Source organism: Mesoplodon densirostris, chromosome 4 (genome assembly GCF_025265405.1).
Source record: "Mesoplodon densirostris isolate mMesDen1 chromosome 4, mMesDen1 primary haplotype, whole genome shotgun sequence".
Taxonomy (NCBI): Eukaryota; Metazoa; Chordata; class Mammalia; order Artiodactyla; family Ziphiidae; genus Mesoplodon; species Mesoplodon densirostris.
Genome location: NC_082664.1, coordinates 150,863,609 through 150,878,838, shown reverse-complemented (window position 1 = coordinate 150,878,838; position 15,230 = coordinate 150,863,609). Strand labels below are relative to the sequence as shown.

At 47.0% G+C, this 15,230-nt stretch overlaps 1 protein-coding gene across 1 annotated transcript; it reads right to left on the bottom strand.

Annotated features, from left to right (window-relative positions):
- Positions 1 to 5,056: 5,056 nt before the first annotated feature.
- On the bottom strand, positions 5,057 to 14,945 carry MESD (mesoderm development LRP chaperone). Its single transcript, XM_060097488.1, has 3 exons — positions 14,676 to 14,945; positions 7,356 to 7,588; positions 5,057 to 5,557 (listed from the first exon to the last, which is right to left on the bottom strand). The coding sequence occupies exons 1-3, from the start codon at positions 14,880 to 14,882 to the stop codon at positions 5,299 to 5,301; spliced, it is 699 nt and encodes a 232-aa protein (XP_059953471.1). The 5' UTR covers positions 14,883 to 14,945; the 3' UTR covers positions 5,057 to 5,298.
- Between the last annotated feature and the right edge of the window lie 285 nt (positions 14,946 to 15,230).

Here is a 15,230-nt window from a genome sequence, read left to right as displayed (position 1 = left end):
ACTATGTGATTATAAAGTTCAGAGATAATAACCTGAAAGGAAGCTTGGTCAAATGAACAAGGCTTGAATAGCTGGGAGGCTGTGTAGGTGGGTGAATTTCTTTTTTTCATGGAGATCTTGTAACATCTGTACAATAAGGCTTTCAAGTCTTATTCTGAGAGCACGAACTTGGTAAGTCAGGGAATATGAACTCTTAAAATATGAAGAAATACTACTTAAAGACCACTGGTTTAAGACCTTAGATTCGACCCCATACCTGCATAGCCTCACTGTCTCACCCTCATCTTTGCTCTGACTGCTCCTGTCTTTAACATTTTCATCTTTTCATCATCAGTTTTTTTTAACATTAACTTGATTTTTTAAATACAGAATTAAAATATTATTTCTCTTTACTGAGTTTTGTGATGCCCCTTACATCACGTGCCTGTAGCAAGTGCTTCACTGCCCATGCCTAGCCCTGCCCTGGCCAAAAGCAGCATTTGGCATGGCCTTTCCTCCTTCTACAGGGGCGGGAGAAACATGGTTATTAGGTAGAGAGGAACACTCCAGCCTGACCCTCCCAGAGGGCAGCCAGGGCTCCGAGGTCCATTGCTAATCAGAGGGACTCTCCAAAGGCTGGACAGGAAAACTTCTAGGAAGAGTGTTTCCCACCCCCACCCCCACCCCGACCCCACGAAGGTCTAGGACATTTGGTAAAAATCACAGGAGGGCACAGCCTACTCATCAAGCAAGGCCACACAGCCTGACGCCTCCCTTTCCTGTTAGGTTATAGAAAAGCTGAGAAAAAGCAATACTCAGGCCTTGAATTGCAGCTCCAGGAAAACAAACAATGCTCAGATAAGGAGGGAAGGGAGTCAGGAGAATTCACCAAAGATAGATGGTCTAGGCCAAGGTCTGGGAAAGGCTGTGTCTACAAAGCATGAACAAGAGGGGAAAAAACAAAGATGTGGTATCTATCCAAACATGCTGCAATTAGAAAACCACCACCACAAAAGAATATATGTACAAATACAGAAAAATATTCTATTCTGGGAAAAAATATAACACCAGGTATAAATCAACTATACTTCAATACAATTTAAGAAAATAAAAAGCAAACATGAAAAAAAATGAGATACAAAAACAAAGTTGGCAGTTTCTTGCAGAAAAGCAAACAAACAAAATCCGCAAGGTACCCAGTCTCCATTTGGACTTCCTGAATTCACAGAATTTAATAAAAACTTGGTTTCTAATAAAAATAGCTCAATAAAAACAGATTAAAAACAGAATAAGATTTTTAAAAACCCATTTCAGAGCTAAGAAAAAAATTGGTGCCCAAAACACCAACACAAAACTGAAAATAAGTTAACAATAGAAGATAATTTTTTTTCACATGATGGGAAAAAAACCACCTAAATTGCAGTTGGAAATGACACACCATATTCTAGGAGAATAACAAAAGATTTTGAAAAATCTTTTTAGCAAAATTACTGAATGATAGGAATGAGGCAGGAACCACAGAATCTGATAGAAAAAGCAGTCGCTTCTAAGAGGAAAGATAAGGCTGACCTCAGACCATTCCAATGGAGCAATGGATGTGTTACACAACTTGTCAGTGTACAAATAACACCCTTAAAGAAGAATCAGGAGATGGAAGGAAGTTTGAGAATTCCTCCACCTTGATGAGGGATTAATACATACTAAGCTGGTTTAATTTAAAAAGAAAAAGAGGTTTAACATTATAAAGGAAACAAGTACTAAAAACCACAACCTAACTATCAAAAACTAGGGGGGTGGAAGGATGTCTAATTACTAAGTTCTCATGTTTCATAGTTGATAGTCAAAGATGTCATGTGACGTATTAAATCAAGAGACATGAAAACGAACATGAAAAAGTAAAATTGGGGACTTCCCTGGTGGCCCAGTGGTTAAGACTCCAGGCTCCCAGTGCAGGGGGCATGCGTTCGATCCCTGGTCAGGGAACTAAGATCCCGCATGCCGTGCAGCATGGACAAAAAATAAAAAAATTTAAAAAGTAAAAATGAATTTATATATGTGCATGTGCATATGTATTATATACCCCCCACCCCTCCCTTAAACATGACATTTCTCCTGTTCATGAATCTGCAGATTGGGCGTGGCTTTTCTGCTTCCTGCATGGCTGGGACGTCTTGAAGGCTGGAAGCATTTGAAGGCTCACTTGCTCACCTGTCTGCGCCTGGACTGGGATGACTCCTAGCTGGGGCTGGAACAGGTGGGGCTCTCTGAGTCTCTCTCTCTGTGTGGCTCCTATACGTGGCCTCTCCACTAGGGTGGCTTCAGGGTAGCCAATGATGATGTGGTTTTCACATCTATTAAATTGGCAAGTGTAATGCCCAGTGCTGGCCAGGATTTGAGGTCTACTGTTAGCAAAGCTAAGTTAACAAAACCACGTTGGAGGGTCCTTTGGCAGTCTACATGGGAAGGTTAAAATTTGTTTCTTCCAGCAATTCCACTGCTAGGAATTTGCCCCTCAGATATAAACACAAGCTTACCAAAATAGTTGGTAATATCTGTTAAAATGTCCAGTGCAGCACTGTACATACTAGTGAGGCCCTGAAAACTCAACGTGCATCAGCAGGGACTGTGCAGGGGAACCGTGGGTCAGACCTCACCACCACCCAGCTCATCCTGTGCCACCTTCAAGCAAGGCCTGAATTACTGAAAGACCCTCCCAACTTGCCCCTCACACCAACCACTGCCCACTTCCAATCAATTCTCTGGTGTAGCCAGTGCAAATCAGATTACCGCTCGAATCCACCCCACCACAGCTAAAATCCTTCAGTCCTCCCGAATCTCTACCAGACCCTGTGCACCCCACACAGATGCCACAGTTCCAGCTTTCATCCTCATTACTGGAACCTACAAGGTCTAGGGCTTCCCGGGGGGAGGGCGGGGAGGACAGCCAGGGAGACAGGAGTCAGGACAGCAGGGATTTAGCTTTATCGCCTGGTAAGGTAGTTCCGTACCTTAACAGCTGGCTTGCAGAGGTGGACTTTCTAAGTGACTGGGCCCCTCTTACATAGGAATCTTCCAAATAAATCTTCACTTTCATAATTCTTATTCATAAAGGTGTACTGTTTCTTTAAGAGACCCCAGAGACTTGTACAAGCTCTCCGCCCCCGTAAAACCTCCATAACTCACCTGTCCAGCCTGGTCCTGTGCTGTGCCCCAGCCTCTTCATTGGCTTTCTCGCTGTCCCTCCTCTGTTCCGTCTAACCACAGGGCCTTTGCATGCACTGTTTCCTCTGCCTAGGTTACTCCCTCCTCCTGCGTCAGAGAGGTCCCCTCTGCCTATCCCAAGATTCCTCCACTTCTTGGCACTGTACTTCTTTCCTATTTCAATGGTTGCCATTTCACTTTGTATAGGATTAATATGTGTCTTTCCCCACCAAATCACTGTTTCACGATGGCAGGGGCTGTATCCACACTGTTGCTGGCATCTAGTGGTGCCCAGCATGTAACAGAAGCTTAGTCAATACAGGCTGATGTGGCCGCATATCCCATAGGAAGCAATGAGACAGACGTGTACAGTGTGACACGGAAAGCCAGCTAAGTGGAAACACAAGGTCCTGGGCAGGGTGGAGGGTGTGTGCCCTTCTGTTTAATGAAGACAAGCACCCAGTCAGGACGGCTGCCCTATGTACGAGGCCATCACGGCTACGGATGACAGAAACTCAACAAATTGCCCAAGTCAAAACCAGAAAAACCCAGGGACAGGGCTGGTTTCAGACGAGGCTGGATGCAGGGGCTTAGGCGATACCACCAGGACTCGGCTCTCTCCCTGCTTCTCCCCACTGCCAGCTTCCTCCTCAGGCAGCCCTCCCCTGGAGGGGGCAAGAGGGCGGCAGCAGCTCCAGCCTCACTTCCCTGGGTTCAGATTGTATGAGAAACACAGAACGCCTCTTCCTGAGGTGGCTTAAGCAAACTCACCCTGGGATTAATTCCTCCCTGGAGTGGGGGGCCTGCAGGGCAAACATCCCCCTACAGCACAGAACAGAAAACGAAGAGGGTGTGGATGACCGTGGGGAGATCTGAACAGTTACCAAAAGAAGGGGAAATAGAGGCTGTAAGGCCAAAACAAATACATATCACTATAAACAAGTGTACCTTTCTTTTTTTTTTTTTGAAAACAAATTAACAGTAGCTTCCACTGGGACAAGGCAGTGGCAGCAGGGGAGGCCAAGGGCTTTTTGCTTTGTACCATTCTTTAACGATGACGTTCTCTAACCGTGTGCGTGCTGTTTTTAATTTGTTAAAATCACAGTGGAAGCCTTTTTGAACAAATAATTTTAGTTCTTAAAAATGACACCTGTGTATAAATTCTGTAACTCTTAAGAGTAGGCTCTGACGTATGACAGCAACATCAGACAGTAACAGGTAGCACATCATATTAGTACCATACAAAAACACAACAAATTTAGGCACTTTATCAGAGAAAAATGTTTAGAAGTGAATGAGGTTATTGAGTCTTCTGCTACACTTTGCAAAGAACTCTGCTGATGCCCGATTTACACCCTTGAAAATCATCACATTAAATGGAACACACAACTCTCAACACTGGCATTACTCTTTCCTAAATAAAGTTCTATTCTGACAGAACCCCTGGACTTACAGAGCACATAAAACCTGACAGATACCACGAGTTTTCTATAACTGACGAGAGGGATTCAAGTCCAAGAAACTCAAAGTGAATACTTAGGATTTACAAGTTGCATTATTTTCTGTTCTCTGCATTTTCTGCACAGATTCGGGATTTACGCATCCTGGTGTCCTGATTGTATATTCAGATACGTGCAGTGCTCCTGTGGAGCGTTTCTAATCTCACAGTAATGAAGTGACGTCTGTGGCATGGAAAGCCCGATTCAATTAAGTCAGGAGTCTTAAGTTTGTCCGATGAGAACCTGGTATCCTTTCAGTTAACAGAAATAAAAAGCATGGATACAGCAGGCTGCCGGATGAGAGCAGGTGCAGCGAAGGGAGCGGTGCCACAGTCCGGCCAGAGGAAAAAAAAATGGGAAAAAGCAACACCGCCAGGTTTCCATTTAGAGTGATTTTATAGTCAACATGAATTTGTCAGTGTCCCATGTTAATTACAAAACCTCTGTCTTCTGACTTGAAGCCTTTTAAACGGTAACTCTTACACTGACCAGAAACTGGTCATGTGGCAGACCTTTGCCAGCAGAGAACTCACGGCTGTGTGGTTTCCCATGCCCGCCCCCGGCCCACGCGCCCTGGCTGAGCTCCCCGCGCTCCTCTGCAGAGCCCGCAGCTGCCCCGCTACAGCTCTTCCCTTTGACTCCCAGCTCGATTGCCTTCCTTCGAAGCCCGAGGTTTCGGCTCTCCCCCCTCCTTCTTTTTGCCTTTCTCTTGCTTGGTTTTATTTTTCTCTTTGCTTCCTCTTCCTTTGCCAGGGTACACCTGTCCCTCCAGAGTTACATCGGCACACCTGTCTTGACTGACCAAGAAGTCCTTGATCTCCCAGGCGTAGCTGCCGTCACGCAGCATGAAGATGGCACGGTCTGACCCCACGATGAACCTTGACAGAGAGACGGGACCACAGTCAGCTCACCGCTAGTACAGGGCTAATGGGTCAGAGAGGCCCTGGGGCACTTAACCGAGAAATCTTTTTTCAAATTCTACATGAATACAGAACCAAACATTCTATCTTCGAAGGTCTGACAGTCACTGTTTGAAAATACTAGCCGGCTGAACTATTTAACACCTCGGCTCAGATCAAAACAAAGGAGAACCTGGGTGTGGGGGTGGGGTGATGTAGAAGTGGCTGCTCGTGTGAAGGGCGGGATTAGGAAGAAGGCTTTGGGAGGCCGCAGATGGGGCTCAGGGCCTCTGCCGGGGCAGCAACGCGGAGGCTGCCATTTGGGTCCGTTTTACATTCTGAAGGGCCCAGCTAAGTTTTCATTTGACAGAAGGCCTCTGCTGATAAAGGCTGAAAAACACCTTAGATCAGGTCATTAGAGGTCCACGAAGGGCTCAGGAGGATGCTCGGCTACTGGACAGAAATCCTAACCCTGGAAGTTAAAGCAAGCATCCAAGTACGTCCACACTCACCAGGCCCCAAGGAGCAGAGAGGCACAGAATGGAGCCTGTGTGGATGGACGGACCACTAGTGTGGCCAGTGGGCACAATCCTTCAGTTCCCGAGGGGCTACACCTATGACACCACCCTTCCGTTTGTAACGCCCCACCACTTCAGAGATCGGTGAGAGCTCTGGACCAGTAACCACCACAGCACTGATTTGTTCCCCTACGTGTCTACTTAAGCTAACAAAAGCAATCTGCCATCCTAGACACTCTGAGTACTCCTTCCTTCCTTTTCATTCCTTTTACATTTCCCGAACTAAGATATTTGAAGACCCTAAATTTCAGAACTGTTTTTGGGGAAGAAAAAGGAAATTCCTTAAAATTGCATCTTAGAAGTATATTGACCTCTGACAACTGGGCTCCTCCACTTTAAAGTAACAGTCTGCTCCAAGCTTATGTGTAAACATAGCTACACAGAAAAGCATTCTCTGACGACCAGACACTTCTAAAGGAAGAGGCACACACTACTGTCAAACTGTAACTAATTTGCCCCCCCACAGAGGCTAAGCTATACAGCTTCTTACTTAGATAAAAGAAAAGTTAAAGACACAAAGATAAATAGCTTTAGGATCAAATGAGATATTAAAACAAACAAATAAATAAATTTACTGGCTTTGACCAAAACTGAATGCTCTTGGGCTTCCCTGGTGGCGCAGTGGTTGAGAGTCCGCCTGCCGATGCAGGGGACGTGGGTTCGTGCCCCGGTCCGGGGGGATCCTGCATGCCGCGGAGCGGCTGGGCCTGTGAGCCATGGCCGAGCCTGTGCTCCACAACGGGAGAGGCCATAGCAGTGAGAGGCCCACGTGCCGCAAAAAAAAAAAAAAAAAAAAAGAATGCTCTTCTTCAAAGACCAAAAAAAAGGTAAATAAATAAATGTAAAAGAAGACAGCCTAGGGCCTCCCTGGTGGCGCAGTGGTTGAGAGTCCGCCTGCTGATGCAGGGGATACGGGTTCGTGCCCCGATCTGGGAGGATCCCATATGCCGCGGAGCGGCTGGGCCCATGAGCCATGGCCGCTGGGCCTGCGCATCCGGAGCCTGTGCTCTGCAACGGGAGAGGCCACGACAGTGAGAGGCCCGCATACCGCAAAAAGAAAAAAAAAAAAAAGAAGACAGCCTAGATAGGAAAGGTCCAGAGCCCTTATAAGTACTGCCAGGAAGGATATGCCATTACACAGACACAGAAAAAGCCCCAGCACAGCCCCCATTTTTTCGGCAAGGTTGTTGCTGCTTTACCTCTGGACATCGTAGTTGGCGTTGAAAAGACTGCCCTGCCAGAGGCTCGTGATTTCCTCCGTCTCCTTCTCCGTGGGGCTTCCTGATACAGTGACAAACATCATGAGAGTCTTGCCCTTCTTTGTCATCTTCAATATGCTCTCAGGCTTGCCCGGGTCTATCTGTGAGAAGTCTATAGGTGCAGAGGGTCTTTTGTGCTCTGGGAGATCTCCTTCTTCTATGTCGTCATCTTTCTATAAGGACGGGGGGAAAAAGCATCAGACAAAGTGTGCATTTCAACTGGCAAAGGCAAGAACATCTGCGTATGATGTCAGGTGCAGGTTTATGATCTAAATTATAACAGAAAGAATTAAACCCAGGGGATTCCCTCCTCCACTTGACTTTCAAGCAAAGTCTAAATTTCAGGCAGCACTCATCACTCCAGGTCACCAGTCACAGAGAACCCCACGTGATGGGTTTCTAAAGCTTTTTCACCCTCAAAGAATCTACCCAATATGGTAGATTATAAGAACGGCCACATTCGGGTTTGGTCATACAATTAAATACTACGCAGCGATGAAGAAAAACAAATACTGATACATGCAACCAATCTCAAAAATACTATATTGAGTGACAGAGCTGGGCACAAGGATCAGACACGTTATACAATTCATTTATTTGAAATTCAAGAACAGGTAAAATTAATCCAGGACGACAGAAGTGAGAACAGTGGCTGCCTCTGGGGGAGAGGGTTACAAGGTGGGACTGACTGAGAAGGGACACAAGGGTACTTTCTGGGGTGATGGGAATGCTCTGTATTTTCACAGGGGTGTGGATAACTTAACAGATGTATCCATTTGTCAAAACTCATGAATTTTCACTGAATACTGAAAATCTGCATTTCATGTACATCAATTTCATCTAAAAAATAAGAACCATAAACAAATATTCAATTCTAGGTAGGTTTGGTTGTTGCAGTGGTGTAAGCTAGCAATTCTGAACTACAGTCTGTGAACTCTAGGCTTGAGCAAAGGAGTAACTGTATTGAGGCTAATGAGAACCAGCTTCTTCCCTTTGGGGAAGGAAGCTACAAATACAGAAGGGGGAAGAATGCACCGGAGGTACTGGGCTGGCACTGGAAGCAGCAGACAGAACTTATGGTTTTAGATAGACAGATAGATAATAATATTTAAAAGAACCAGGGTTCCGCCGAGAGAAGGCTAATTCCAGCAAAGAAAACAGAAGATGAGTCTGGAATATCTTCTTGTATCGGAAAGTGAGAAAGTGCTCAGAGAATTATGGGATGTGTCAGAATGACACAGAAGCCAACACGAAACAGAGCTCATGGGCCTAATCTGGAATAATTTGAAAATCAAAATAATGACAGGATGATTTATAACTCCCAAGTAAAGTAAGAACCACTGAATCCAGACCCATATAAACAAGTGAGTTAATTGCTAATGGTAGAATGCCAACCAATAAATAGAAGATAAATGAATTAAAACCACGTAAAAGAACCTGTGTTCGTTGGAGAAAAGGCTACTCCCAGCAGCGAAAAGAAATGCAGGGACTTCCCTGGTGGCGCAGTGGTTAAGAACCTGCCTGCCAAGGCAGGTTAAGACACGGGTTCGAGCCCTGGTCCGGGAAGATCCCACATGCCGCGGAGCAACTAAGCCCATGCGCCACAACTACTGAGCCTGTGATCTAGAGCCCGCGAGCCACAACTACTGAAGCCCGTGTGCCTAGAGTCTGTGCTCCGCAACAAGAGAAGCCACCACAATGAGAAGCCCGTGCACCACAACGAAGAGTAGCCCCCGCTCGCCACAACTAGACAACTAGAGAAAGCCCGTGCACAGCAACAAACACCCAACACAGCCAAAAAAAAAAAAAAAGGAAGTGCAGTACTGGTTGATGTTATCACATGGATGATCCTTGATAACATTACGGTAAGTGAAAGAAGCCAGACACAAAAGACTACATACACATTGTATGATTCTACTTATATGGAATGTCCAGAGCAGACAAATCTATGGAGACAGAAAGTAGATTAGAGGTTGCCTAGGGCTGGCTGGGGGGCTGGGAGGAACTCAGGGAGGGGTGACTGAGACTACGGTGTTTCTTTCTGGGGTGATGCAAATGTTCTAAAATTGACTGTGGTGATGGCTGCACAACTCTTTGAATATTCTAAAAACCATTGAAATGTACACTTTAAATGTGAACTATATGGCATGTGAATTATATCTCAATAAAGCTGTTATCAAAAAAAAAGAAAAAAATCACACAAAAAACCCAACCTAAAATGAAACAAAAAGCCCCTATATACTACTTGGGCCTCTTGACAAATCATTGAAGGGCCAAGGCTTAAGACACCAACAATAATGTACTGTAGCAAACATATTTTTAATAAAAGATGAGAATGAAAGAATTCTGAAGCAGTGTTTGAAGGTGATCCATATTTGTATCAGACCTAGGATCTGACTTCAGCTCCACCTAACTAACCTGTGTGGCCTTGGACAAGACTCCATGATCCTCGAGGCCCGTTTCCTCGTCAGTAAGAGGAAAAGCAGAACTAGGTGATCTCCAAGGCCCTAGCAGCGCGGGGCCAGCCTTTTCCTCAGCTCTGCCACCCTCTCAGCTGACCCATTTCTTCTTCATTTTGCTCTGAAAGAGCTGCTGGTGACCTGCAGGCGGGAGCATGGGCTGCACTGTCACAGGGACCTGGGCTAGGCTCCAGGTCCCACCCCTATAGCTGTGTGGCCTTGGAGAAGTGGGAAATCACTTTCCTCACCTATAATGGGGGTGGAGGGTACTGACGGCATCTCCCTCCTAAGCTTGTTTGGGGGATTTAATGACACAAGGGCAAGTAGTAAATACTTAATACATGTTGCCTAGTACCACCTGGCCCTCTGTAACCTGGCCTCCAGCAGACTATGGCAATCACCCTCTCAAAGTACACAGGAGCTCCCGGTGGCCGAATTCACAGGCTGTTTCTGACTGTATTCTCTTCTATTTCTACATAACATCTGTTACGGTTGCCTTAAAATACTTTGAGACGTCTAGTTGGTTCAATTACCTAGAACATTTTTATTTTTCAAGCTGATCCTACTAATGGTCATGATATTAACTCAGTAGGTCACAAGCACTATTTTTTTTTCATGAAAATATAATTAAATAATCATTAGTCTAGTGCATACAACAAAGGTAAGGATCGTTTCAAGAACCTTTAATTTCCATTTTATATGTTTGAGGGTGAGTTTTAGTTAAAAAAGGAAAAGAAAACCAGTACACTAGATGCAAGCAACTGTCTAGGTCTATTCTTAGTTCCACCGCTTCCCTGAGTAAGCTTACCTGTTCTATCACTTTCTCTAAACTGAAAGCAATCAAACGCTTACCCCCAAGCAGGGTCTGGGGGGACGACCAAGCAGCCCTCCCCACACCCTACCCAGGCTTGCCGCCAGGTCAGTCTTGTATTTCTGACGGGCTTCACCACTTCTCCACTGCTGTTTGCCAAATTTAATAGCTACAGAGCTGAACTCCCTTTTCCTGTAAACCCTTTTCTTCCTCCCAGGGTCCTTGATAATAATACCAGCTACCATCGACTGTGTAGCTACTGTGTCTCGGGCATTTGATATTTCCCACCTCAGAACAATTCTGCAAGATCCCCATTGAATAGAGAAGTGGATGAGGCTCAGAGAAGGTAAGTAACTTACTCGAGGCCACAGGCTTGAAGGGGTTGATGCTGAAGTACAAACTCACAGTCTGGCTCTGGATCCCTCCCCACCTGCCCCTCCGCAGCACCTGGTTACAGTAATATAAGAAGGAATCACCTTCGGTTTTCCTATACCAACCAGGACTCAGCAGCAGTTGCAACACGGTGGAAGTGGAAGGAGTTCTCCCCTTCCTGCCCCACTCCACACCTGAGGCAGGCTTCTCACTGCGGGGATGATGTTCACACTAGCAGAGGAGTGGGGGAAGAATTCAGGGATTGCCACCAGGGGAGGAAGCGCTGCTTCCTTCAAAAAAGCAACCAGAGGGCTTCCCTGGTGGCGTGGTGGTTGAGAGTCCGCCTGCCGATGCAGGGGACACGGGTTCGTGCCCTGGTCAGGGAAGATCTCACATGCTGCGGAGCGGCTGGGCCCGTGAGCCATGGCCGCTGAGCCTGCGCATCCTGAGCCTGTGCTCCGCAACGGGAGAGGCCACAACAGTGAGAGGCCCGCGTCGTAAGGGCAAAAAAAAAAAAAGCAACCACAGATGGATCTGCTGTCCCACAGGAAAAACAATCACTGCTACTGGGGAAGGGCGCTCACGCTTGCAGAGTGTCTGCAAACATTAGCTCACTTCATCTGCAAGGAACCCTGTGAAGTGGGATGTTATCTGGCTTTACAGATAAGGAAAATGAGGATCACACAGTTACCAAGGGTTAAGGCTGAGTTCAAAACCTCTGTCCTTTCACTAATTATCCTTGTCACCTTCCTGGTTATGCAGTCAATCAACTGCCAAGTCCTGTTAAGAGCATAAAATCTCTCACATTTCTTTCTCCCTTCTAATCCATTACTGCAACTTCTAGCTTAACCCAGGTCCTCCTCATCCCCCTTCGTTTGCACTCTGTTCACCAATCTGTATGGCAGTGTAGTAAAATGGTTAAAAGAACAAGCTTTAAAGTCAAGTGACCGAATCTGAAATTAAGCTAATTTGCTGTGTGCCTTTGGGCAAGTTACTTAGCCTCTCTGTGCCTCAATATCATCATCTAGAAAAGAGAGATAAGTACCTCCCTCCACAAACAGGTAAGAGGATTAAATGAGATAAGAGTGTTTAGCCTTGTTAGCTAATGAACACTCAATAAACATTAGGCTGACTCTGCCTTCAGAGTTTCTCCCTGCCCATCCATCTTAAACTTTGCTGCCCAATTAATTTTCCTGAATTTTAGCCCTAATCATGATATTCCACTATTCAAAAACGTTCGGACAACCAAAACAACCACTCTAGGGCATACTCTGAAGCTTTTAAAAAATATTACAAGGACTATGCAGTAACCTGGGGAAATGCTTAATATATAGCAAAAGAAAAAAAGAACAGCAGAAAATTCTATTGATGCTATGCTTTCAGCTGTAAAAACTATGTCTGACTACAGAAGGGGAACCAAAAGACTACACACATGTTTTGGGATGAAGTTATGAATGATTAAACATGCCAGTATTATAACATTTGGGTAACACAACTGTTCAGACTCATCAGGGACTACATTTTTCCTTCTAAATAAAGTCCAAACCCCACAGGATTCAAGGCCTAGCAGGGCCTGGTTCTCACTAACCTTTCCATCCTTACCACTCACTATGTGGCTTCAGAAAGTCTGTTCCAGCCAACCTAGCCAATTTATTATATCAGTGTAGCTAATAGTTAGAGCTGCATTATTCTAGGTTCTTTCCAAGTTTTCTCAGTTAATCCTCACAACAACTCTGAGGTGGGTACTAACACCTCTATTTTGCAGGTGAGGAAACTAAAGTCCAGAGAGGCTCTTTACCAGTCCAAATTTCCAAGCTGAAGTGGTATGAACCCAGGCAGTCCAACTCCACAGCCTGGGCTATTTATATTTACAGCATTGGGCTTCCCTGGTGGCGTGGTGGTTGAGAGTCCGCCTGCCGATGCAGGGGACAGGGGTTCGTGCCCCGGTCCGGGAAGATCCCACATGCCGCGGAGCGGCTGGGCCCGTGAGCCATGGCCGCTGAGCCTGCGCGTCCGGAGCCTGTGCTCCGCAACGGGAGAGGTCACAACAGTGAGAGGCCCGCATACCGCAAAAAATATATATATATATATTCACAGCATTCTGCCCAGTCCCCTCACGTCCCATCCACCTCAGCTCATGCTGCTTGGTTAGTAATGCCATTCTCCCACACTCCCTGGTCTACCTAAAACACCATTTCCTCCCTGAAACCCTTTAAGAGTCCCACAGCACTTTCTTTTTATAGCACTCAGCCATTTCTACTGTGTACTGCAGTTATTTTTACTGTTAACTGCTATTCCTGATGGTTGGATCCCTTGTACACCTCTGCAGCACCATTTTTTGTCTTGCTCAGGGTCTGAGTGTTTCCAGGCTAGGGTTTCTGCATGAGATGCGATTCTCACTTTGGTGGATCAAAAACTGCATTTGCCAGAGTCCAAAAAGAGACTGGGAGACTGCAAGGGAGATGGAAAGTGGGGAAGGAACTGCTGCACCAAGTTCCTTTTTCCTTAGTGGTTGGCAAACACCCAGACCGACCCTGAGCTTTCCTTCAGCTTCAGGTCAACATGAAAACTGCTTTCTTCCAGTCAAATGCATCAGATGGTACTTTAAACTCATGTCTGAAAGCCTCTATCCAATACAAACACACACAGATAACCACAAAATAACAAAACATCAGTGTTGAAAGAAATCATCCAGTAAAATTTCATTCTGCACATAAGGAACCAGAGGTCTAGAGTGGAGACCTACTTGCCCAAGGTTACACAGTGAGCAGAACCCAAGCTTCTGACTCTAGTTCGCCAGGTGTGCAAATGAACCAGGACAAGACACCCACCTCTGGATGAGGAAGAGGCAGCAACGTGGTTTTGGCTAGTCAACCTTACCTAAAAAGGTTATTACCCACTCCCTGTAATTACACACTCCAGTGCATTCAAGTAACAAATCAGAAAACTGATTCTCACAAAAACAAATCATTGCTCCCTTAAGCGAAAAATGTGAGCTCCGTGAGAGAGAGCCACGAGCCTCTGCTAACGCCTCCCAACCCCCTCCCCCCTCAAATTAAAGCCACTCACAAAATTACAAAAACTCTCAGCAGGGACATATAACCAAAATGGGCACTCTGAATTCCTACTAATTTAGAACACGGGAGAACTATGAAAGCTGAAACGGCCCTCTTGAAAGATAATCCTCACCATGCCCCTCTCCCATCCACTCGCCCCATTCTTCAGGAGTGTAATGGAAAAGGTCTCCCTCCCCATTAGAAGGGCGCACTGACCACGGGGAGCAATGCGGCGGCGACCAGGGCACTGAAGGCAAAGTAAGGCTGAATAGGGAGAGGCTGACCCGTGACTGGAGTGGCCCGGGGAAAGGTGGAAGAGGACACTGGGATGAATGTCCTGGGACGGGGGTCAGCAGGGTGATCGGGGGTCAGAGGAGGCACTGAAGATTAGCGGTGGCTGGAGTGGGTCAGTAAGGGCTCATGGCATGCGTAGAGTGGAGGTTAGTGGGTCGGAAGATTCCGAGAGGGAGGTCTAAAGGGTCCCAAGACGGAGGAGGTGAGAGGTCACTGGGAAGGGACCCGGCACAGAGAAGAGCCTGGAGGGTGTGCGCGCGCCGCGGACCTCCCACTGTTCCAAAAGACGAGCCATGTCCGCGTCATTGTAGTCGCGAATATCCTTCTTCTTCTTCCGGATAGGTGGGGTGGCCTCGCCGGGCGTCTCGGCTGGGCCCTCAGCGGCGAAGGCCCTCAGCGGCAGCAGCAGGAGCAGCAGCAGTTCAGAGGCACAGAGAAAGACCACGGTGGCACGGGCCCAGCCGGAGGCCGCCATCTTCGTCGCGCAGCGCCGTGCCGCCGCGGGCCGCCGACCCCGCCCCAGACCACCACTTTCCCGGGCCCGCCCTCTGCCGTCGCTTGCGTGGGACACGCCTCCAGCCCCGCCTCCACAGGCTGGAGGCCCCCGTGGTTCCGCCTCCCTGCCCTCGGTAGCCTACCAGGCCCCGCCCCGGCCCATTTCCTCCAGCCCCCACCTGCTGAAGCCCCGCCCCCTCCGCCATCTTGGCCCCGCCCCGCCCCACGGGTTTCTCCGGCTGGTCCGGCTGAGGCTTTCTCCCGGGGCTGGTTCGGACCCGAGTGCTCGCCTTCATTTTCCGCCAGAGGCCGACGTTTTTCTCTTTAA